This window comes from Schistocerca gregaria, chromosome 2 (assembly GCF_023897955.1).
Source record: "Schistocerca gregaria isolate iqSchGreg1 chromosome 2, iqSchGreg1.2, whole genome shotgun sequence".
Classification (NCBI taxonomy): Eukaryota; Metazoa; Arthropoda; class Insecta; order Orthoptera; family Acrididae; genus Schistocerca; species Schistocerca gregaria.
In genome coordinates, this window is record NC_064921.1 from 535,149,319 (window position 1) to 535,175,504 (window position 26,186).

Below are 26,186 nucleotides of genomic sequence, written 5' to 3' on the forward strand. Positions count from 1 at the left end.
TTAGAGAAGGAACTGTAGTGCAGTCTTCTTCTGTGAAACAGCTTTGGAAAAAGGTGTACAGTATTTCAGCCTTACACGTGTCATCCTCTGTTACAATGCCATTATCATCCCAGAGTATGTGGATATGCTGTTTTGATCCAATTACTGATTTAATGTAAGACCGGAACTTCGTAGGATTTTCTGTCAAGTCGGTACATAGAATTTTACTTTCGAATTCACTGAACGCTTCATGCATAGCCCTCCTTATGCTAACTTTCTTTCTATTTGTCTGAGAGGTTTTAGATGCGTTTAAATTTGCAGTGAAGCTCTCTTTGCTTTTGCAGTGGTTTCCTAACTTTGTTGAGAAACTACCGTGGGTTTTTCCCATCCCTCACAGTTTTACTTGGCTCGTTCCTGTCTATAACGCATTTTATGATTGCCTTGAATTTTTTCCGTAAACACTCAACATTGTTAGTGTCGGAACAGAAATTTTCATTTTGATCTGTTAGGTAGTCTGTAATCTGCCTCCTATTACTCTTGCTAAACAGATAAACCTTCCTCCCTTTTTTTATATTCCTATTAACTTTCATATTCAGGGATGCTGCAACGACCTTATGATTGCTGATTCCCTGTTCTGCACTTACAGAGTCAAAAAGTTTGGGTCTGTTTGTTATCAGTAGGTTCAAGATGTTATCTCCATGAATCGGTTCTCTGTTTAATTGGTGCAGTACCAGGGAATGAGCTGCACTGTGATAAATGCTTGCTATGTCCCCCCCATGAACCATGGACCTTGCCGTTGGTGGGGAGGCTTGCGTGCCTCAGCAATACAGATGGCCGTACCGTAGGCGCAACCACAACGGAGGGGTATCTGTTGAGAGGCCAGACAAACGTGTGGTTCCTGAAGAGGGGCAGCAGCCTTTTCAGTAGTTGCAGGGGCAACAGTCTGGATGATTGACTGATCTGGCCTTGCAACATTAACCAAAACGGCCTTGCTGTGCTGGTACTGCGAACGGCTGAAAGCAAGGGGAAACTACAGCCGTAATTTTTCCCGAGGACATGCAGCTTTACTGTATGATTAAATGATGATGGCATCCTCTTGGGTAAAATATTCCGGAGGTAAAATAGTCCCCCATTCGGATCTCCGGGCGGGGACTACTCAGGAGGATGTCGTTATCAGGAGAAAGAAAACTGGCGTTCTACGGATCGGAGCGTGGAATGTCAGATCCCTTAATCGGGCAGGTAGGTTAGAAAATTTAAAAAGGGAAATGGATAGGTTAAAGTTAGATATAGTGGGAATTAGTGAAGTTCGGTGGCAGGAGGAACAAGACTTCTGGTCAGGTGACTACAGGGTTATAAACACAAAATCAAATAGGGGTAATGCAGGAGTAGGTTTAATTATGAATAGGAAAATAGGAATGCGGGTAAGCTACTACAAACAGCATAGTGAACGCATTATTGTGGTCAAGATAGATACGAAGCCCACACCTACTACAGTAGTACAAGTTTATATGCCAACTAGCTCTGCAGATGATGAAGAAATTGAAGAAATGTATGATGAAATAAAAGAAATTATTCAGATAGTGAAGGGAGACGAAAATTTAATATTAATGGGTGACTGGAATTCGAGTGTAGGAAAAGGGAGAGAAGGAAACATAGTAGGTGAATATGGATTGGGGCTAAGAAATGAAAGAGGAAGCCGCCTAGTAGAATTTTGCACAGAGCACAACTTAATCATAGCTAACACTTGGTTTAAGAATCATGAAAGAAGGTTGTATACGTGGAAGAACCCTGGAGATACTAAAAGGTATCAGATAGATTATATAATGGTAAGACAGAGATTTAGGAACCAGGTTTTAAGTTGTAAGACATTTCCAGGGGCAGATGTGGACTCTGACCACAATCTATTGGTTATGACCTGTAGATTAAAACTGAAGAAACTGCAAAAATGTGAGAAATTAAAGAGATGTGACCTGGATAAACTGAAAGAACCAGAGGTTGTACAGAGTTTCAGAGAGAGCATAAGGGAACAATTGACAGGAATAGGGGAAAGAAATACAGTAGAAGAAGAATGGGTAGCTCTGAGGGATGTAGTAGTGAAGGCAGCAGAGGATAAAGTAGGTAAAAAGACGAGGGCTGCTAGAAATCCTTGGGTAACAGAAGAAATATTGAATTTAATTGATGAAAGGAGAAAATATAAAAATGCAGTAAATGAAGCAGGCAAAAAGGAATACAAACGTCTCAAAAATGAGATCGACAGGAAGTGCAAAATGGCTAAACAGGGATGGCTAGAGGACAAATGTAAGGATGTAGAAGCTTATCTCACTAGGGGTAAGATAGATACTGCCTACAGGAAAATTAAAGAGACCTTTGGAGAGAAGAGAACCACGTGTATGAATATCAAGAGCTCAGATGGCAGCCCAGTTCTAAGCAAAGAAGGGAAGGCAGAAAGGTGGAAGGAGTATATAGAAGGTTTATACAAGGGCAATGTACTTGAGGACAATATTATGGAAATAGAAGAGGATGTAGATGAAGACGAAATGGGAGATACAATACTGCGTGAAGAGTTTGACAGAGCACTGAAAGACCTGAGTCGAAACAAGGCCCCCGGAGTAGACAACATTCCATTAGAACTACTGACGGCCTTGGGAGAGCCAGTCATGACAAAACTCTACCAGCTGGTGAGCAAGATGTATGAGACAGGCGAAATACCTTCAGACTTCAAGAAGAATATAATAATTCCAATCCCAAAGAAAACAGGTGCTGACAGATGTGAAAATTACCGAACTATCAGTTTAATAAGCCACGGCTGCAAAATACTAACGCGAATTCTTTACAGACAAATGGAAAAACTGGTAGATGCAAACCTCGGGGAGGATCAGTTTGGATTCCGTCGAAATGTTGGAACACGTGAGGCAATACTGACCTTACGACTTATCTTAGAAGAAAGATTAAGAAAAGGCAAACCTACGTTTCTAGCATTTGTAGACTTAGAGAAAGCTTTTGACAATGTTGACTGGAATACTCTTTTTCAAATTCTAAAGGTGGCAGGGGTAAAATACAGGGAGCGAAAGGCTATTTATAATTTGTACAGAAACCAGATGGCAGTAATAAGAGTCGAGGGGCATGAAAGGGAAGCAGTGGTTGGGAAAGGAGTGAGACAGGGTTGTAGCCTCTCCCCAATGTTATTCAATCTGTATACTGAGCAAGCAGTAAAGGAAACAAAAGAAAAATTTGGAGTAGGTATTAAAATTCATGGAGACGAAGTAAAAACTTTGAGGTTCGCCGATGACATTGTAATTCTGTCAGAGACGGCAAAGGACTTGGAAGAGCAGTTGAACGGAATGGACAGTGTCTTGAAAGGAGGATATAAGATGAACATTAACAAAAGCAAAATGAGGATAATGGAATGTAGTCAAATTAAATCGGGTGATGCTGAGGGAATTAGATTAGGAAATGAGACACTTAAAGTAGTAAAGGAGTTTTGCTATTTAGGAAGTAAAATAACTGATGATGGTCGAAGTAGAGAGGATATAAAATGTAGACTGGCAATGGCAAGGAAAGCGTTTCTGAAGAAGAGAAATTTGTTAACATCAAATATAGATTTATGTATCAGGAAGTCGTTTCTGAAAGTATTTGTTTGGAGTGTAGCCATGTATGGAAGTGAAACATGGACGATAACTAGTTTGGACAAGAAGAGAATAGAAGCTTTCGAAATGTGGTGCTACAGAAGAATACTGAAGATAAGGTGGATAGATCACGTAACTAATGAGGAGGTATTGAATAGGATTGGGGAGAAGAGAAGTTTGTGGCACAACTTGACTAGAAGAAGGGATCGGTTGGTAGGACATGTTTTGAGGCATCAAGGGATCACAAATTTAGCATTGGAGGGCAGCGTGGAGGGTAAAAATCGTAGAGGGAGACCAAGAGGTGAGTACACTAAGCAGATTCAGAAGGATGTAGGTTGCAGTAGGTACTGGGAGATGAAGCAGCTTGCACAGGATAGAGTAGCATGGAGAGCTGCATCAAACCAGTCTCAGGACTGAAGACAACAACAACAACAACATGGTGACATACTGATAATGTAGTTGAGGCCTATCAAATCAGCAGGGTGGTCACTTCTCTCTCAAGTACTGCTCTGCTATAAGAATGCACACCTCCATACAGTTGCACATCATTGCACATTATAAGGATATGATCTGAAATATCACATGTAAAACATTTTCCTTATGGCCTAAACTGCTCATCATCATATTTTCACTTGTTTGGACCTTTGACTGAATGTTTGTGGGATAAGATGCTTGCAAATAATTGTGAAGTCACTGGGATAGTGTGAAGATGGTTAAGAGCCACAACAAACACTTTTGTTTTGTAGGCATCTGTAAACTTGTTCAAGCCAAGAATGTTGCAAATCAGAGTTATTATGTCAAAAAATGAACTACAAGCATTTCTGTAAGTCTCTCAGATAAAGGTCTGTAATAAGATACACATTATTTAATGACTCATCCATGTTCATTAATAACAGCTCTCTTTGTTGTCTGTTCTAAACATCTTTTATCAAAAAGTTTTTTTTCATTTTCATTGAACCACATATTATACCTTTTACCCAACTATAGGTATAGATACTCAGAATAATTGCATGAATTGGTTTTAAGGTAATGGATGAACCTGTGGCTAAGCTTGTTACACTGGTTTAAGGAGAAACACTGTAAGGTTAATTCTGTATTGTGTGTTGTGCATTGTGCATTAATTCCATGTGATTCTACAAGGAGGCAGAATTTCCGGCACTGAGAAGGAAAACTGAATGCCCAGGAGTAACATTTGGTGATTTGGAATTTAATCAGTCTTGTTCGTACTGCACTATTTTTAATAGGTATTCAAAAGACACTATCCCGTGGCAACTTCATTTACAGATGGTATGTTCAATGTTTTAGAAATAGATTACCTCTGTAATGGAAACAACAGTTAGCACCCCATCCTACTTCCTTGCACTGTAACATAAAAGATGTATCTAAATATTGACAAGTTTTGCCACTGCAGTGTGAAGATGTTAACAATTTGTTTCTGATAGATGATGGCACACCATCTCCTTCCCTTGGGAGGTCAGTCAGGTGCAAATTAGTAACTTCCATGATGACAGATTGGACATGTTGCCCCTGTAATCATATACTCTTTCTCTGATATCTTGTGCGGTGGTGTGTGAAGCACCGTATCTCTGTACCTCCTCTACCTTCAATGAAATGATTACAGGCCAGAAACAGGGACTCAGAATTGTAGTAGTAGTAGTAGTAGTAGTAGTAGTAGTGTTATTCATCCATTGATTGCTCTTAAAAGGATATTTGGACAGGCTGTGCAGTTGCAGTTTAAGCACAAAAAAGTAACAACAAAATTTACAAATCCTAGTACACAATACTGACTTGTTTATACATTCTTGCTGAGAGTTACATCGTAATACAAAAAGCTAATGGTGCTCTGTTCATTTAGTCTGCCTTCATTACTGAATAGTATGCATGGGTGACTGCCATGTGGAGGACCTGGATTCCATTCTTGGTACTGCGAGGGATTTATCCTTGGTGGGAGGATTGGAATGGGATGCACTCAGCCATGTGAGGTCAGTTGAGGAGCTAGTTGACTGAGTAGTAGTGGCTCCAGGTCAGGAAAACAGACAATACCTAAAAGAGCAGTTTGCTGACCCCATGCCCATCCATACCCCATCCATTGTCCTATTGGCAGAGGAAAACATGGCAATTGGTCAGTATCATTGGGCCTATCAGGGCCTACAGATGGAGTTAACATTTTTTTACTCTGTTCATTTATTTCCCAACACAGATCACTGCATTCACTATCGGCTGACATCAGCACCATGATGTCCACCTGCTTAGCTGAATGGTAACTTGCTTGCCTCCCATGCAGCGGGCCTGGGTTTAATTCCTGGCTGGGATGGAGATTTTCTCCACTCGTGGACTAGGTGTTGTGTTGTCTTCATCATCATTTCATCCTCATCATCGGCACGCAAGTCGCCCAGTGTGCCGCTGACTGAAATAAGACTTGCACTTGGCAGCCAAATTGAATGGAGCCTCCTGGCCAACAGTGCCATAAAATCATTTCATTTTTGCATCATGATTATGATTATGATGGTTTTGGTTTGTTTCCATTTTATGTTTTCCAGCTTGTTTGCTTCCCTGAAATGCAGAGTTGGCATCCCTCCATAATCATCAGTATGTTGATCGAAGAAAGAAGAATAAGATTTTGTTATTTTCCATTACTGAGCTTTGGTGTAAGGTTTTTCAGAGAAAAAGAAAAACATTATGGTGTGAAATTGGTTTTTTTAAACATACGGACAGGCATATTGAAGTATGCATACATTGATGTGAACTGTCAGATGCGTGGATATATTGAGCATTCATAAAAACATTTTAGTAAACTCAGTGAGTTAAGGCACATAACAGAAAAAGGCTTATAATAATAACAGTGTTATATTACATGGGAGCTTTTTTTTTTTGAGACTCCACTAATCCTTCTGAATAACACTTTAATCTGAAGACAATGTTGAACAACACATGTATAAAACTGATCACAGATCATATTGTACAAACACACATATAGCTTAAAAATATGCCATGAAAAATATACACCAAACTGGCATGTGAAACAGTCATTTGGTTTTTAACTGGTGTACTTGCTAGACACACATGTGCACCCCATTTATTGCAGTGATTTGATAAAACATTAGAACTTAAATTCTGAACAGCCTGTTACATAACAGTTGACAACTCAATTAATCTTTTATCATTCTTTTCTTGTCATCAGATTGATGTTTTGCAAGATCTTCCAGTTGGGAACAACCTTCAAGATCACATAGCAACAGCTCCTGATCTGCTTGTACTAAATACATCGTTATTGCTTTCTCCACTTGACATTGTTTCACCATCAGCAGCCTGGGCATATTTTATTAATGGAAAAGGCAAGTAGATGATACATTGAGCACATCAAAGAAAAACTGTTGGAATTATATGAAGGTTTTGAAGCCGCTTTGTGATTCTTCCAGAATGTAAATAATTTAGCAGTAGAGCTAACAACTCACTGAATAGTAGAGGTATTAACGTCAACAGGCACATAAGCGAGACTGATAACTTTGCTAGCTTTCAGACAAAGCCTTTTAAAAATTTGTACTGTATTTTGACAGCTATAACTGTTCCAATAGTTACAATGAGGTTAAGTATGTGAAGTGTGGGTGAAATTTCAGAAACTGCGAGATTCTTTAATAACATTGGGCTCCTCACTTTGATAGTGCAGTTACTGATAGTTTAAAAATATTCTACTCTTTTGACCAGCTAAGATTATCTAGAATCTCTAGTTATGGCATGCAGAACATGAATAACATGAATTCATAGCAGTTCAACATAGTATCTGTTTAAAGACAATATAAAATAGTTACAAAAATCACAGAAAATAGTAAAAATTTTTAGTTAAAATGACCAAAAATAGTTTGAAATCTTTCTTTGCTCAGAACAAAAAGTGGAATTACAGCTGATAATTGTATCAAATAATGTAAGAAGTGTTGAAGTTTTTGTATTATCCTTCATCAAACTGAGGAAAAAGAATTATGGAGATGTACATATAAGGAAAAACGCTTGAGAAGTGTGGTTGCTGTGAGAATTTTTGATGTTTAGAGAGAGATCTTATCATTAGGTTTAAGTTCTTTCCTGCTGTTGGGATGCATTAGATGCACCTACCTTCTCTAACATTTTTATCTTCCTCTTTCTGCCTTTTTCTTAGTTAATGATATGCTCAAAATGCTCAACTTATGATGATATTATGCTTATAACATTTACTTCATTAAATGAATGCTATTGATGGAAATCATGTAATAATGTGATTTATCTGGAAAATAAAGATACAAGACAGAAAATACTTCTTAACTTCTCTAGTTCCGTATTAAGTTAATGTACGGTATATTTAAAACACAACTTTAATTACTTTTCCAGATAATCACCATCCATGTCCATACATTATGCAAGCCTAGATTACAGATTTTTTATTCTGCTATGAAAGTGTGCCAGGTGCTTTCCTTACCATAGATGTTGAACCTTGTCATCATCTTCTCTGCAAGCTATTTTATCAACTTCAGAAACATATGAAAACTGTGAAATACGGATGTTATTCTGGGGATAATAATAAAGTTCACCACCAGGAAGACAGCAATGATTCCTGGGTGTTTTTGACAGAATATATTTTGCAATTTCAAGCAGTAAACCAATTCTTAAAGACATAATTTCTTTGCATGGCCTAATGTAATTTATCTAGCACCTGCAAGTAGATACTAAAACCGCTTACACAGGCCAACGAAAAATTATTTTTAAAAAACTTTTTTTTACTTTGCTAGCTGATCTGTATAGATTTTTATGAGCTGAATCCAAATTTAGCCTTAGTTTTTTTGTATCATCTATAGTTTTTGAGCAATATTTATTATATAGTATAAAAATCCTACGCTATACAGTAAACGGGGAAATTAATGAAAAGCTTTGTTAAAACACAAGCATGGCTTGTATTTACAGTAAGCTACTTAGAACAATGATATGAGTTAGTAGAGGTTGCACTTGTCAGCTGGATTTGGTTTGTATTTTCTTTCTCCTTTTTCTTTGAAGCTTCTTGTGTAGCTTTTTCTATGATGAGTCGCTTGCTGAACTAGTCGGTGAAGTGACCAACAGTAGTCCCCCCTCATGCTGGTGTTCCAGCGGCGTTGGTAGCATTTTTCCATCAATTTAATGTCCTGGTGAAAATGCTCTCCGTGCTCCTCACTAACATCTCCCTCATTGTTCGGGAAGTAATCAAGGTGACTGTTCAAAAAGTTAACTTTCAGGCTCATTAAACATCCTAAAGTTTTAAACTTCTTTAACATTGTAGCTATAATAGAAACATAATCTGGGTCTTTTTCATGTCCAAATAACTTTGTAACGACTTGCTTGAATGATTCCCATGCTTTTGTGTCATTTAAGATCATTGTGGATTCAAAGTTAAATCAAACATCAATTTTCTAATGACAGGTCCGACAAAGACACCTTCTTTTAGTGTAGCCTCTGAAAGATGTGGAAGCTTTTGGCAGAGATACTTATATGGGAACGGGATCGATAATCAGGATATAGAAAACTTAATTTCCGTATATGTCATAGCTTGCATATATTTGCACTTGCCACTGCGTCCATACAGAATGAAATATAACAAGGAACTGACTAAAGTAAAGTTAAGATGGAGGCTCAACAGAGCACTTAGAGTTCACAGATATTAAGTTTTGTGGTTGATACAAACTATTGACACCACACAACCTCCCCCCCGCCCACCGCCCCCCGCCCGCCCACCCCTCCACCATCTTCCCTGTATGGAGTACAACAGATGTCCAAGGGTGAGGGTGTGTTGGGCATCAACATAGGTGGGAACTGTGCGTGTAGGCAGGCACACCACAGATACTTCCATCTCGAACGAGGTGGATTTTGCAGGCGGAGCGGCGAGAGGCAGGTCCACTTCGTAGTCAGTCAGCCACTGTGGCCGGATGAGATGGCAGCCGGCCCAGGGGAGTAAGCAGGCAGGGCAGTCGATGATGTGGTGGAGGCATATGTGACCCTTAAGTGGATTGAGCCAACAGTAGAAATGAGAGCACATAGGGATGCTCGGTCACACTCGTGCAGGAGTGTGAGGTTGTGTGCAATGTTGACGTGTAAGGGACCGTCTGATGGTGGGACCTCGGTGTCTGTCAAAAGAATGAGCCCCGGTTGTCAAACATCACTATAGAAATATCGTTTACTTGGTGCGGCGGCATGCTGCAGGACAAACTGATAGTAGGTGTGTGTGTCTCCGACATTGGAGGTGAGGCTGCGAAACCTGCGCAGGGTGAAACAGGGGGCGAGGTCGGGAAACCAGCAAATGGTGGCGAACCGTCTTTGGCTGAAGAGGAAGCTATGGAGGGGTTGATGGGAGCACATCTTCATTCTTGATCAAGGATGGATTGTCTTTAGAGTCCGACTGTGGCAGTATGAGACTATCAGAGTCGACAAACGCCGGTTTCAGGCGATGCAGAGAAACTGTCTGTATGCGGTCTTTAATCATGATATCAAAAGTCATGTCCCCCTGCCGCATGACCTTGTAGGGGCCAAGATAAGGAGGTTGAAGAGGCTGCCTAACCGCATTGTCATACAGCATGATGTGGGAGCAATAGGAGAGTGCGGTGGGAACATAAGACTCGGGCGGTGAGTGACTGATGGGTGGGTGCAAACGAGTTTGTTGAAAATGCGTGCGCATCCAGCTATTGAAATCTGGTGAGGGGGGAAGATCCTCGCTAACCTGGGGAAGAATACGTTCCCCCAGTAGGACCAGATTCTCGCCAATAAGAAATTTGGGTATAGTCCCCTGTAGGTCAGGTTTATAGGTTGAGCTTAGGTCAAGTAGTACCCACGGGAGAGCTTTCCACCAGAGACAATCATGGCATCGAAGGGCCATCTTGAGGGTGCAGTACCATTGCTGCACCAACCCATTGCTTTGTGGGTGATAGACGGTAGTGTGTATTTCTTTAATACAGCAAATATTGCAGAGGATGGTGAAAAGGGAGGTAGCCTTGGCTACCATCTCAGCAGTAATGTTAGGGAGAGAAATGACCTTGACCCAGCGAGACAATCGGTCAAGAGTTGATAAGATATATCTACGGCCCTCCGAAGGGGGAAGAGGCCCGATCAGATCAATATGTACGTGACAGAATCGTTCTGCGGGAATGTCAAACTTGGCCAGAGGCGGGGAGGTGTGGCGGCCGATCTTGTTGCACTGGCAAGTGATGCAACTGAGTGCCCAGGTTTGACAGTCCTGTTTCATATTCTTCCAAACAAAACGTGTGGTGGCTCGAACACCCGGGTGGGCCAGGTTATGAAGGGCGTTGAAAACCTGTCAGCGCAGCCTGGGAGGTAGCAAAGGGTGTAGGGTGCCAGTCGAAGAATCACATCACTCCTTGTCGGAAACGCTAGGAAATTTAGCCTTTGTGAAAACAAGTGATGTTTGTGGGTCTCGTAGGAGAGCCTGAGAATCTTCGTCAGAAACTTGGAGTGAGGCCAGATCGGAAAGATCAGCGATGCAGGAAACAGCACTGATCCGCGAGAAGAAATCTGCAGCAACATTAACTGCACCCTTGATGTAATGGACATCCACTGTGAATTGAGAAAGCAGGTCAAAGTGGCAGTAACGTCGAGGGGGTGGGCCCTCAGATGGGTTGCACAACGTTTCTGCCAGTGGTTCGTGATTGGTGAGGAGAAAAACAAACATCTGTGGACACTGGGACAGAAATGTTTGACTGCCTCATAAACAGCAAGGAGCTCTCTATTGAATGCAGAATATTTTCTCTGAGCCGTATATAGTTTCTTGGAGAAGAAATGATGGGTAGAAACCATGTTGCCCTTGCGTTGTTGCAATACTGCCGCACTGCAATGTCGCTGGCGTACGTAGCGATGAATAACTAGGCCAAGGGGTTGGGGTGGGTGGGTGAGCTAAAGAAGTCTTCAGAGCTTTGAAGGCCTATAGCATCGGAGCAGTCCAAGAGACGGGTTTGATATCGAAAGTTTGTTTACCTGATAGCACGTCCGTCAGGCGTGCCTCAAGGCAAATGGCGCTGATAGTAATTGATGGTGCCGAGGAAACAGCGTAGCTCTTTGTAAGTAGCTGGGGGTGGCAGAGACGTGATAGCCTGCACATCAGATTTGGGAGGCTGTATTCCGTCAGCAGAGACGGTCTAACCTAGAAAGGAGACTGACGCCTGGCGCAACTGAAACTTGTTGTTGTTGACCATGACACGATTGGAGTTCAAAATCTGAAGGACTGTAGACGGATGATTTTTATGTTCCTCCATTGAGCTGCTGAAAATGAGAATGTCGTCCAGATAAGCAAAGCAAAACTCAAACTGTCGCAAGATAGAGTCAATGAAATGTTGCCACATTTGTGCCGCGTTCTTTAGGCTGAACGGCATGAATTGGTATTGGAATAAATCGAGCAGTATCATAATAGCCATCTTAGGAATGTCTTCTGGCGCCACGGGAATCTGGAGGTAGGCGCGTTTACAGTCAATAACACTGAAAATTGTGGCGCCCGATAACATATGAGTGAAGTCATTGATGTTTGGCACTGGGTAATTGTCCATGACGGTATGAGCGTTTAAGTGTGTGTAATTGCTGTACATTTTAAAAGATCAGTCATGTTTGGGGACAAGGTGGATTGGGGAAGACCAGTTGCTGTCTGAAGGTTGCAGAGCACCTGCTGCCAAAAGTTCATTAATCTGCTGCCGGGCCGCACGCAAATTGATAGGGTTGAGGCTTTTGACCTTATGCCTAATAGGAGGTTCAGCAGTGGTAACTATCTTGTGTGTCATTCCATCAGTGACAGAACAAACTGAGAACTGCACATGAGATTGGTTAACGTCCTGGCGCCAAGTCTCTGGATGAGGAGGGTACAACAAGGCCTAGCTGTTAGTGTGAGTGGGGAATGGTAGCACAAAAGTCACATGTCTTTTACAGGAGCACAGTGTGCACTTGTGTGCACGCAGCGCTGAGCGAAAGGGAGTGAATGGCAAATGTACGCTGTTAACCTTGCACTGGACAACCGACATGGGCAAGAGCAGGCTAGCATTGCATGTGGGGGCACAATGGCTGCTGAGTCATGTGGCCGGTGAGTGAGAGAGGGGTAATGTTTATCAACATGCGTGGTAGCTGTCTGAGAGGTGGGTGTGGTCGCAACGCGCACGCACCTGTCATTAACAGTACTGTTTGAAACACGTGGCACTGGATGAGGCGAGTGTGACGGGGGGGTTGGAACGTCACACACAAGTAAAGTTTGTCGACTAACCTGGTGAGAGTTCGAGCTAGGCTCAGCTGAGCAATCTTGTTTAGGTGGCGGCACCATGGACTGCAGTTGCAGAAGCGGTGTACGAGCCGTGAAGAGGTCGCTATAAGTGGATGCAATGCGTTGTTCCAGCTTCTCATTGTCCTGGCAGAGTTGCGTCGCAGAGTCGAATTCTGATATTAGGTTGGTAAAGTAGGTCACAATGTTGCCCACAAGGGCGGAGCACTCGTGTATGATATTGTATGTTGCAGTGGAAACAAAGCATTGGACATAGGTGTGGGTGCATGGTACGTGAGTGTTTGTAAGATGGCGGAGCACTGAATTCTGTACGACATTCGGAGATAGTTCGTAATGAGAGAAAAACTCCATATCGAGGATCGGTTCATCGGTGTCGTCAATGTTGAACGTCCACAGAAAATGTAGAGAAGGAGATGGGGTCACTGTAACCTTTACTGAGCCTGAGGTAGGTAACGTTGACGCGTTTACAGTTCGTAGAAGTGACTTCGTCTGTGAAGAAGCGGGTGGAGCCATCGAAGTAGGTTTGATCAACATGCCAGCACCAATGTCGAACAGAAAATCTAGACCTGACACAATGTCAGTCACATAGAGACAACCACTTGGCCGGGTGGATGAGTAAACAGAGTGTAATGTAAGAGGACGCCTGTTAGCTTCCCTGCAGGACCTGGCGTCTCTTAGTTCCTGCAGTTGGTATTTTGGTGTTGGCATGGCAACCTGCACTTCCTGGCGTCGTCACAAAAACACTTTGTGGTACCTGCAGAAAGGGTGAGGAGGAGGCGGAGACTGCGACAGCGGGGGCAGCATGTCCTCGTTGATTTGTTCCCGTAAATAGACCGCTACGTAAAGTGCATGGGCGATCCTGGAGTGCTTGGACAGCGGAGAGAGTGAGCTGATGCTGCCAGGAGAAGTAGATGAGGTGACAGCTGAGTGAGCCCTGTCTCTGTCAGCCAAAGGTCAGTATCTGGGGGCGGCTGTGCCGACAAACAGTGTGGAATGAACCAGCTGATGTTGCCGCAGCACCGAATGCAACTGGTCAGTGATATGTAGGTGAGAGCCGTTGGACTCTAACCAGTGTGGTAACAGATGGATCTGTAGATCGGTAGGTAGTTTGGCAGACCACACAGCCCATAGCGTGATGTCAGTTCATGAGTAATGGAAGGCTATGCCAGAGTTGTGAGGAGGTGCATTACCCCAGGTGCTCCTCGTAGAGAATCTTGATAATTAACTCTTGTGGGGAGCAGGCAAGTCATTCCATTATAGTCTTCTTTGCAAACGCGTATTTTGTTGCAGGTGGCGGCAAAAGGAGCAGGTCACAAATCAAGTCTGAGTGGTCGTGAAGGAGGGCGAAGAGGCAGAGAAATTTTGAGTTGTCATCACACACAGGATGTAACTCGAACATATGCCCGATGAACGCGAACCACAATGCCGGGTTGTCCTTGTATAAGGGGGGTAGCTTTGATAGGTGGCCGTCATCAGACGGTGGCTTCGGTGTCTCCTGGGGTAGCGGCTGAACTGAGGTTAAGTCAGAGGCCGGCGTGGTAGACCTGGATTTAAACCATGCGAGCAAATCCATAGTAGCGGCAGCTGGCGTAGTTGACTGTGTGTCACGACAACAGGTGTGTGTGTGTGTGTGTGTGTGTGTGTGTGTGTGTGTGTGTGTGTGTGAAATGGAGATCACTTTGTTCTTGAAACACTCGATTTGAGGAGATACAATTTGAAATATTATTCAGTTCAGATTTCACTGTCGGATGGCCATAATCTGGTGACGCGAAGCCTGAGTCCATTGTTCGCTCTAATGGTGTAGTTGTTGGCCTCTGAAAACGAATGAGGTTAGCACACAGCATTGGTTGAGAACGCGAATCACTGTGTGTAAATGATGAATACGCCATTGGCGAAAAAACGACAAAACTCGGTGAGCGGAGTTGTGCTTCCACATCTTCGAACAAGGCATTGTTTGGTGTGGTCATTGCATAGTGCATATAACCTATTGCATAAACACTGGCATGGAAGATGCGAAACACGAGTGAACTGTGGGGTCACCACTATAGGAATGAGATCGGTAATTGGGATATAGAAAACTTAATTCCCATATATGTCATAGCTCATATATATTTGCACTTGACACTGTGTGCGTACAGAATGAAGTATAACAAAGAACTGACTGAAGTAAAGTTAAGATGGAGGCTCAACAGAGCACTTAGAGTTCACAGATATTAAGTTTCTTGGTTGATATGAACTATTGACGCCATTCTTAAAACATGGTTTCATTGGGCCTAACTTTATATGTAGAGGTGGTAGGAGTATGTTTTTTAGATCTACAAGGTTTTTGCCTAGCATGTTTTTCTCACTAAGTTTTAAAGACTCACTCACAGGTCTGTTCTTTCTGCACCAGTGTTGATCCCTAGCCCTACTGTCCCATTCAGACAAGAAACATGGAAATTTGGTAAAGCCACTGTGCTGACCAAGGAGCATGCATGTTTCTTTTAGATCGCCTCATATCATCCAACCATGAACAGAATAGCCTATTTTATTTAGCACTATTTCTAGGTTTTCATAGCTTTCTTTCATGTGTACAAAATGTCCAACAGGTATAGATGTATACATGTTACCATTGTGTAATAAAACAGCCTTTAAACTAGTTTTGGATGAGTCAATAAACAGCCTCCAGTCTTCCATTTTGTATTCAATACCAAACTCATTCATCAGATCGGGAATGTCTGAGCAGTACACTAAATCACCTTCTCGTTGAAAAAGCTTGGAAAATTGCTGCACTTTCTTTCTATACGTGTATATGCTGGTTCCAACTGCCAATAAGTTCTTTTCTTTTAATCTAGAGCCAACCATTTCAGCTTTTTCTTTCATTACGCTCAGATCCCTAACAAAATTGTTAAATTCGGTTTGAATAAACAATTTGGGATCTAGACCTTCTGTATTACAATGGAATTCATCATCATCTGGTTCATCTAAATCACATTGTACATCAGAAAATACGTCTGTTGGAATATATTTTAAATCATCTGGTGATTCAGGAACTGGCAAATCTACACCATGCCCTACTGGTCGGATGGCGGACGAAAGGTTAGCGTAGCTTATTACCTTTTGTTTTTCAAATTATGACCTGTAATATCAACATTGCAAAAGTAGCAATTATTGGAATGATTTCTTGACTTCCTTCATATCATAGGAACAGCAAATCAAAAGACTTTTCTCTCCTTTTTGCACCATTTTCTTAGATCTTCAACTCACATATAACATACCTTATGCAGCGCCCAAGATTTATATTGATCACCAAGTTTAGATCCAATGTATGATAGATAAACCTTTTTCACAATGTCTGTAATGATTCTTTGGAGTTTTTTAATCACAAATTCACCACAAATATAACAAAATCTGTCAGCAGAGTTTTTACAACTGCTATTAGACATTGTACTGAGCACATGTACAGGAAATGGGAAAATTAGGTTAGGTTGACAGTAAACAAAACGCCACCTGTTAATACAAAAATAGAATCGACCGTTTTTTGCTAGCAAATGTTTTTCAGCAGTGCTACCAACGTCATCTACATTCACTACACCTCCTTTTTAAATTATTTTAACTACATAAAAACTGTTAATTTCTTTAAAAAATCGCTTAATTTAATAAATTTAACTGTAAAATGTGGAGAAATGGTGGGTGATACAATTTTTTGAATATCAGATTTTTTCCCGCCCTAAAAAACATAACAATAAGGTACTTTCAGCAAAAAAGTTGGTCCGTCATTGACCTGTGTTATTGTTGTCTTGAGACAAAAATTTGATAGTTAAAAAAAGCTTTGATTCTTTTCTGTCTGGAGTTGAAATCTAGATTTTTTTTTCTGTGATGATGAATTCAGGAGGTGGATGAAAATATGAACACTATTCCGAATATGATGGAGGGAAACTGTTGGCATTTGGAACAACTTCGAGTCTTCTCAGAATTTATAAATACAACCCCTATGTGGTTTTCAGGGCAATCTTCAGGTAAAGGTGATGGAGGGGGTAGTGGTCATACAACCTTCTCTCCAAAGTAGACTACAGTAATTCAGTAATATTGAGATATGGTGACTTTGGTGGCCAAGGGAGGTGTGACAATTCACCCCTTTGCTCAAAAACCAGTCCTATATGATGCGAGCTGTGTGAACAGTGGCCCTGTTATCTTTGAACACAGCATCACCACTGGGGAAGAAATATTGTGCCATGGTACGGCTATGATCAGCCAAAATGCTCACATCATCCAAGTTAGTAATGTAATCTTGGAGAGTAGCCCCGAGGCCCCTGGAATATCATGATATGACTGCCCAAATCATCACCGAACCCCTGCTGTATTTCACTCTTGGGACATAAACTTGGCCAGAAGGTGGGAAAAATGTGAAAACAGACTCATCCAACCAAATGGCATTCTCCCATTGCTCCATAATCCAGGTTCTTTGGCTTCAGCACCATATTTTCCCATTACAGGCATTTGCATCACTGATGCAATTCCTTGCTTCAGGACTTCCCTCATATTTGTTTGGTGCTGACAGGGTTCGAGAGTGTGATATTCATTTCTGCAGTGACTTTTGCAGCTGTCATTCTCTTATTTTTCATTACAATTTTCTTCAATGACCTTTGTCATGATCACTCAACATTGACTTTCATCCATTTTGTGGCTTAGCAGATGATGTTTTTCTGCTTTTCCTGCATGCAGTATAGATCTTTGATGTAGTGCCTCTTGAAACATCAAACTGTTTGACTACCTTGGTTATGGAAGCACCTACAATCTGAACACCAACAGGTGTTTGCCCAAGTTTGACTTCACTTAGCCTTCACATGAGATACTCACAACTACACACAACATTGTTTTGAACATGACTGAAACTGACAATGTGTTGAGGACATTGCCCAGGTGCTATTCATGGTCAGGTACAACTGCGCAATGTACAGGGTTGGCCAGCATCTAAAGTTATGTTCAAGCATGCATTTCTCAAGGCGTTTTCATATTTTCATCCAACGTCTATATGTATGTTTAGTTTTTTGTAAAGAAAACTTATGTTAAACTGACACTTTCCACATCATTACGAAATGTTGTATTCAAGATCTATGGGACAAGTGTTAATATTATGCCATCTTGTGTCATTGCTGATCATTTCTTTTCAGGTGTGTGAGCTTACCAAATTTCAGGCCAGCTAAAGCGTAGTACAGAAAAGTCATTTCCTTGTTGCTCTCAGTACAAACTTCACATTTGTCAGAATGTGGAATTTGCATGGCCCTTATAAACACGTATTTTGATCAAGACAGTGCCACAGTTGTGGTCTGGTGACTTGTGGCATGGCATGTATGCATGAGAGAAAAAGGAGTTGTTACATGTTGTCCAAAAATAGCTTATCTTCTATTACTTTTAGAATTTTATCTTTACTTCCTAAGTAAGTTATCATTTTGAGGAAAAATGTGGAAATTTGAATTAAGTACTGAGAAATATAAAATCAAGAATTGTTTTCTTGCTGCAGAAAGATTTTACAGTTTTAATCTGTCCTTTTCAGATCCTTTAATCTATGTTTCAGTGATGTACATTCTGGCTTTGTTTAAGTTTTTCGCCAACAATCCCATTGTACAGCAGTAACACGGACGTAGAAATGTTTTGTTTGGAACTTAACAGGAAGAATTCTTTCAGTTTTATTCGTACCTCAATGTTTGCTAATTGTCCAATACCATCGACATACCTACATGCCTGCTATCTCTTCCGATTAAGGTGGGAGACTCCTGATTTTCTACTTTTTCTCCTGTCTTCAATTGTTCAATTATTTCTCTCAATTTTAGCTAATTGTCATCATACTTAATCCATTGGTTTTTAAAATCTGCCATTCCAGCTTCTTTTTTTTATTTTCCTTTTTTTCAATTGTCAAAAATTCTTTACTCATTAATAGTTTGTAATTGATTGCGCTCGATCTGTATCAATTGTTATTTTTCCTCTTTCCCTCACATTCTGCTGAATGTATACTTACAATGCTCAGCATTGTGCCCTGTTGAGATTTGTGTTTGTCTGTTGTCATTTTGCATAAGTGGAGTCACTTATATTTATTTATATAACCAGTATTAATTTTTAGAGTGGATGGTTTTGAGTTTTGTTGCCTGAGTCCCTGAAAGAATTTATTTTTGTATAAGAGGTTATTTCACGTGCATCTTATGTCATATTTGTAGGATTTTGTTTTTAATTATGGCAAAAAATATCTGTTTCCCTCTTCTTCACCCATTAGAAGACAGGTACTATGCATGTTCTTATGATTGTTTCTATGTTACTCAATATTTAAGTATACCTTAATAGGCTACATACATCACTAGAGTTAAATATAATGAGAATTTTACATACTTTAATGACATTTTTTCCCTGAGAATATATAATACCAGCTAACTTTGGATGTACCGCCATATAATGCTTGAAATCGAATGAAGAGAAAGTGAATACTTCCCCTGAAACTCAAAAAAGGAGTTGTTTTGGCAGAATTTCAGAATATGCCAGAGAGCCAATTAGCAAGCCTTTTTACACGTCTATGTTACAAAACAATATGGAGAACAGTGTTGTATGGCAGTCACACTTTTTTATTTCAAATATTCCAACCTAGTACCTAATACTAATTACCTGGGCTAAGCTGCACATGAAGTTCTAGTGTTCTTATTTGCATTCTTTTACCTATTATATAACTTTGTGATGCCAAAGGGAAAAAATTATCATTTGTGGGGATTTCAATGTTGATTCCCTGAAAGAGTGTGATAGGAAGAATTACCTTGTAGTATTACTCAGTTCTTTCAATTTAAGCTCCGTCATTGATTTTCCTACTCGGATAACAAAGAACAGCAGGACATTGATAGATAACTTTTTTATAGACCAAGATAAGTTTAAGGACATAAATGCTTATCCTGTTGAGAATGGTCTTTCAGATCATGGTGCACAGCTAGCTACAGTACATGGCATAGCTCCATGCAGTATATCAAATCAGAATTTCAAAGCAGTGCGTTCAATTAACAATATAAATACTGCAAACTTTAGGGAAAGACTAAAGGAGCTAGATTGGGATGAAGTGTATATGGAACCCGATGCAAACTTGAAATATAACTTATTTCTTGTAAGGGTATTTGAAAATTGTTTACCCAAGAAAACAGTGAAACATAATTCCAAGAAAACATATAAAAAACCTTGGCTAACTAAAGGAATAAGAATATCTTGCAACCATAAAAGAGAACTGTATCTAACAGCAAGAGGGAGTACTGACCCCGAAATTGTTCAATATTATAAAAACTATTGTGCGGTACTAAGAAAAGTTATTAAAAAGTCCAGAAGCATGTGTATCATGTCTGAGATCAGTAACTCTGATAATAAAATTAAAGCAATTTGGAATATTATTGAAAGGGAAACAGGGCAACCAAGAGCACAGGAAGACTTTAGTGCCATAAAACTGAATGACAAGTGTACTAACAAACAATCTGAAATTGGAAATATTTTCAATAATCATTTTTTAAATGTTGTGGAGAAAGTAGGATCTAGATCTTCACTAGAAGAGGCAAGGCTTCTAATAGAAGAGGCCATACCTGTGCAGTTTGAAACAACTGTATTTCCACAAAGCTCTCCCTCTGAAATCAGTAAAATAATAAACTCACTGAAAAGTAAAAGCTGTTACGGAATTGATGGCATTTCCAGCAAGATACTTAAAGCTTGTTCCCCACAGATAAGTAGGATTCTCAGCCACGTATGTAATACCTCTTTGGAGCAGAGTGTTTTCCCCGATAGACTGAAATATGCTATTGTAAAACCATTGCATAAAAAGGGGATACATCGGATGTCAACAACTATCGCCCAACCTCTCTTCTGACAGCTCTATCAAAAATTTTTGAGAAAGTAATGTATTCAAGAGTAGCCTCCCATATATGTAAAAATAAAGTACTAACAAAATGTCAGTTTGGTTTTCAGAAAGGCTTTTCAACAGAAAATGCTATATACGCTTTCACTGATCAAATATTAAATGCTCTGAATAACCGGACATCACCCATTGGTATTTTTTGTGATCTCTCAAAGGCCTTTGACTGTGTAAATCATGGAATTCTTTTAGATAAGCTAAATCATTATGGTTTGAGGGGGGCAGCGCACAAATGGTTTAATTCATACTTAACTGGAAGAATGCAGAAAGTTGAAATAAGTGGTTCATGTAATGTTAATACAACAGCTGATTCCTCAAACTGGGGGGCTATCAAGCACGGGGTCCCACAGGGTTCGGTCTTAGGTCCTTTACTGTTCTTGATATACATTAATGACTTACCATTCCATATTGATGAAGATGCAAAGTTAGTTCTTTTTGCTGATGATACAAGTATAGTAATAACATCCAAAAACCAAGAACTAAGTGATGTAATTGTAAATGATGTTTTTCACAAAATTATTAAGTGGTTCTCAGCAAACAGACTCTCTTTAAATTTTGATAAAACACAGTATATACAGTTCCATACAGTAAATGGCACAACTCCAGTAATAAATATAGACTTTGAACAGAAGTCTGTAGCTAAGGTAGAATTTTCAAAATTTTTCGGTGTGTCCATTGATGAGAGGTTAAACTGGATGCAACACATTGATGGTCTGCTGAAACGTCTGAGTTCGGCTACGTATGCTATTAGGGTTATTGCAAATTTTGGTGATAAGAATCTCAGTAAATTAGCTTACTATGCCTACTTTCATTCACTGCTTTCGTATGGTATCATATTCTGGGGTAATTCATCATTGAGTAGAAAAGTATTCATTGCTCAAAAACGTGTAATCAGAATAATTGCTGGAGCCCACCCACGGTCATCTTGCAGACATCTATTTAAGGATCTAGGGATCCTCACAGTAACCTCACAGTATATATATTCACTTATGAAATTTGTTGTTAATAATCCAGCCCAGTTCATAAGTAATAGCAGTGTGCGTAGCTATAACACCAGGAGAAAGGATGATCTTCACTATGCAGGGTTAAATCTGACTTTGGCACAGAAGGGGGTAAATTATGTTGACACAAAAGTCTTTGGTCACCTACCAAACAGCATCAAAAGCCTGACAGGTAGTCAACCAACATTTAAAAATAAATTAAAAGAATTTCTAGATGACAACTCCTTCTCCTCATTGGCTGAATTTTTAGATATAAATTAAGGGAGGGAAAAAAACTAACTTAAGCATTAGTGTCATGCAATATTTTGTGTAATGTAATATCTTGTACAGACATCTTTCATTAACCGGACACGTTCCACATCATTACGAAGTGTCGTATTCATGATCTATGGAACAAGTATTAATCTAATCTGATCACGTCAGTTGCCTATGGATTATACTGAAAATGAACTGCGGTTCTTGGTCCTCTGTACCTACTAATTTTTAAAACTGAATCTCTTGATTTTGGAAGGTTTGCAGATATGCATGGAGTATTGGGCTCTAGGCTCACAGTGTTGAGTGCAGAATATTGAACAAAGCTCAGGATCTGCACCCATCCAAGATCTCGGTTAGGTTACTTATCATTTTTCTTATTGTTGATTAGTTTCCTTAGTTAATGTTATTTTTAATTGTACCTGTGAAAAAAATATTTTTCTTTCTGTCAACATCAACATCATCATCATCATCATCATCATCATCATCATCAGATAACTCTAGTTTCCCAGTTGTTATGACAGGCCTCTTGCAACTTTCTTTATACTTTTACCGCTCTTCCTCATGGATTCCAAAGGGGACCACTTCAAGTGATGTCCTCTGGACATCCAACATATCTTCTTCCATTCTAACCATTTCAAGAAATTTCATGGGTATCCTGGTTGCTTCCATCTCTTTCACACAACCCTACCACCTTAATGTAGATTGGTAGAGTTTTCCCAGCACACAGTTTCACATCTGCGCCCATTTTGTTCTTTTCATTTCGTAGCTTATCCTTTTTTTTATTGCCTTGGCATAGATATAACAAACTTTGTTTTAGCAGCTTTGATCTGATTATTCTCTCTCTCTCTCTCTCTCTCTCTCTCTCTCTCTCTCTGAGCACTGGTCACCGGTCTCCAGTGAGCAGGTGAAAATTATAATATATAAGGTACTGATGATGCTTAGTTTTGCCTTGTGTGGTATCTGGTTGTCCCAAAGTAGGCGTCTTACTTTGTTGTAAAACTTACGTGTGCTTATATATGCAGTTTAGAATTTCAGCTTGCATTAAGTTTTTGCAATCTATCTCAGAGCTCAAAGATGGGAAGTGTTGTATATTCTCCAGGATTCTTCCATTCAGCTGTAACTCAGGCTGTTCTCCTTGTCTGCTGACCTTCATGGCTACAGTCTTTGATTCACTGACTTTCATACCCAGCTCCTCAAAAAGATCATTCCATATCTTCCATTTTTTCTTGGACTTCATTTGTATCTCCCCAGATCATAACATCATCTGGGAACACATGCTCTTTGTATCATTGCAAACATGTAAGACATTATTTATTATATCTGTTTTTAGCCATGAGATAGAAAAAAGATTATTATTATTATTGTCACTCTGCCATTATATAATCAATGAACCCAAGTTGAATCAATTAAAATGATATAAATTAACACATTGTGTCTCCTAATTCTCAAAACTGATTGTGCTGTCATAGTTAGTTATAAATGGAAGTTGTCACCAAGTGAGGTGTCACAGTGGTTAGCACATTGGACTTGCATTTGGTATGATGACAGTTCAAACATGTATTCGGCCATCCTTATTTAGGTTTTCCGCGATTTCCGTGAATCACTTCAGGCAAGTGCCTGGGTGGTTCCTTTCAAAGGGCGTGGCCGACTTCCTTCTCTGTCCTCCCCTAACCTGATGGGACCAATGACCTCGCTGTTTGGTACCCTTCCCCAAACCAACTAACTAAATGGAAGTAGAAGTGCTAACATTTGTGATTAGTTATCATAAGCAGTTAGTTATCAGAGCCATTGAGCAAGCAGTAAAGGAAACAAAATAAAAATTTGGAGTACATATTAAAATTCATGGAGAAGAAGTAAAAACTTTGAGGTTCGCCGATGACATTGTAATTCTGTCAGAGATGGCAAAGGACTTGGAAGAGCAGTTGAACGGAATGGACAGTGTCTTGAAAAGAGGATATAAGATGAACATCATTGTTGTTGTTGTCTTCATTCCTGAGACTGGTTTGATGCAGCTCTCCATGCTACTCCCTCCTGTGCAATCTTCTTCATCTCCCAGTACCTACTGCAACCTACAACCTTCTGAATCTGCATAGTGTATTCATCTCTTGGTCTCCCTCTACGATTTTTACCCTCCACGCTGCCCTCCAATGCTAAATTTGTGATCCCTTGATGCCTCAAAACATGTCCTACCAACCGATCCCTTATTCTAGTCAAGTTGTGCCACAAACTTCTCTTCTCCCCAATCCTATTCAATACTTCCTCATTAGTTACGTGATCTATCCACCTTATCTTCAGCATTCTTCTGTAGCACCACATTTCGAAAGCTTCTATTCTCTTCTTGTCCAAACTAGTTATCGTCCATGTTTCACTTCCATACATGGCTACACTCCATACAAATACTTTCAGAAATGACTTCCTGATACATAAATCTATATTCAATGTTAACAAATTTCTCTTCTTCAGAAGTGCTTTCCTTGCCATTGCCAGTCTACATTCTATATCCTCTCTACTTCGACCATCATCAGTTATTTTACTTCCTAAATAGCAAAACTCTTTTACTACATTAAGTGTCTCATTTCCTAATCTAATTCCCTCAGCATCACCCGATTTAATTTGACTACATTCCATTATCCTCGTTTTGCTTTTGTTGATGTTCATCTTATATCCTCCTTTCAAGACACTGTCCATTCTGTTCAACTGCTCTTCCAAGTCCTTTGCCGTCTCTGACAGAATTACAATGTCATCGGCGAACCTCAAAGTTTTTATTTCTTCTCCATGAATTTTAATACCTACTCCAAATTTTTCTTTTGTTTCCTTTACTGCTTGCTCAATATACAGATTGAATAACATCGGGGAGAGGCTACAACCCTGTCACACTCCTTTCCCAACCACTGCTTCCCTTTCATGCCCCTCGACTCTTATGACCGCCATCTGGTTTCTGTACAAATTGTAAATAGCCTTTCGCTCCCTGTATTTTATCCCTGCCACCTTTAGAATTTGAAAGAGAGTATTCCAGTCAACATTGTCAAAAGCTTTCTCTAAGTCTACAAATGCTAGAAACGTATGTTTGCCTTTTCTTAATCTTTCTTCTAAGATAAGCCGTAAGGTCAGTATTGCCTCACGTGTTCCAACATTTCTATGGAATCCAAACTGATCCTCCCCGAGGTCCGCATCTACCAGTTTTTCCATTCGTCTGTAAAGAATTCGCGTTAGTATTTTGCAGCTGTGACTTATTAAACTGATAGTTCGGTAATTTTCACACCTGTCAACACCTGTTTTCTTTGGGATTGGAATTATTATATTCTTCTTGAAGTCTGAGGGTATTTCGCCTGTCTCATACATCTTGCTCACCAGCTGGTAGAGTTTTGTCAGGACTGGCTCTCCCAAGGCCGTCAGTAGTTCTAATGGAATGTTGTCTATTCCCGGGGCCTTGTTTCGACTCAGGTCTTTCAGTGCTCTGTCAAACTCTTCACGCAGTATCGTATCTCCCATTTCGTCTTCATCTACATCCTCTTCCATTTCCATAATATTGTCCTCAAGTACGTCGCCCTTGTATAAACCTTCTGTATACTCCTTCCATCTTTCTGCCTTCCCTTCTTTGCTTAGAACTGGGTTGCCATCTGAGCTCTTGATATTCATACACGTGGTTCTCTTCTCTCCAAAGGTCTCTTTAATTTTCCTGTAGGCAGTATCTATCTTACCCCTAGTGAGATAAGCTTCTACATCCTTACATTTGTCCTCTAGCCGTCCCTGCTTAGCCATTTTGTACTTCCTGTCGATCTCATTTTTGAGACGTTTGTATTCCTTTTTGCCTGCTTCATTTACTGCATTTTTATATTTTCTCCTTTCATCAATTAAATTCAATATTTCTTCTGTTACCCAAGGATTTCTAGCAGCCCTCGTCTTTTTACCTACTTTATCCTCTGCTGCCTTCACTACTTCATCCCTCAGAGCTACCCATTCTTCTTCTACTGTGTTTCTTTCCCCCATTCCTGTCAATTGTTCCCTTATACTCTCCTTGAAACTCTGTAAACCTCTCGTTCTTTCAGCTTATCCAGATCACATGTCCTTATATTCCCACCTTTTTGCAGTTTCTTCAGTTTTAACCTACAGGTCATAAACCAATAAATTGTGGTCAGAGTCCACATCTGCCCCTGGAA

At 40.2% G+C, this 26,186-nt stretch overlaps 1 protein-coding gene across 1 annotated transcript in view; it reads left to right on the forward strand.

The window, feature by feature from the left end:
- Positions 1-26,186, forward strand: part of LOC126330639 (glucose dehydrogenase [FAD, quinone]-like) — a 182,340-nt gene that overhangs the window by 118,077 nt on the left and 38,077 nt on the right. Inside the window, exon 7 of the mRNA XM_049996382.1 lies at positions 6,787-6,940. Within this exon, the coding sequence (XP_049852339.1) occupies positions 6,787-6,940 (154 nt within the window). The remainder of the gene's footprint in view (positions 1-6,786; positions 6,941-26,186) is intronic.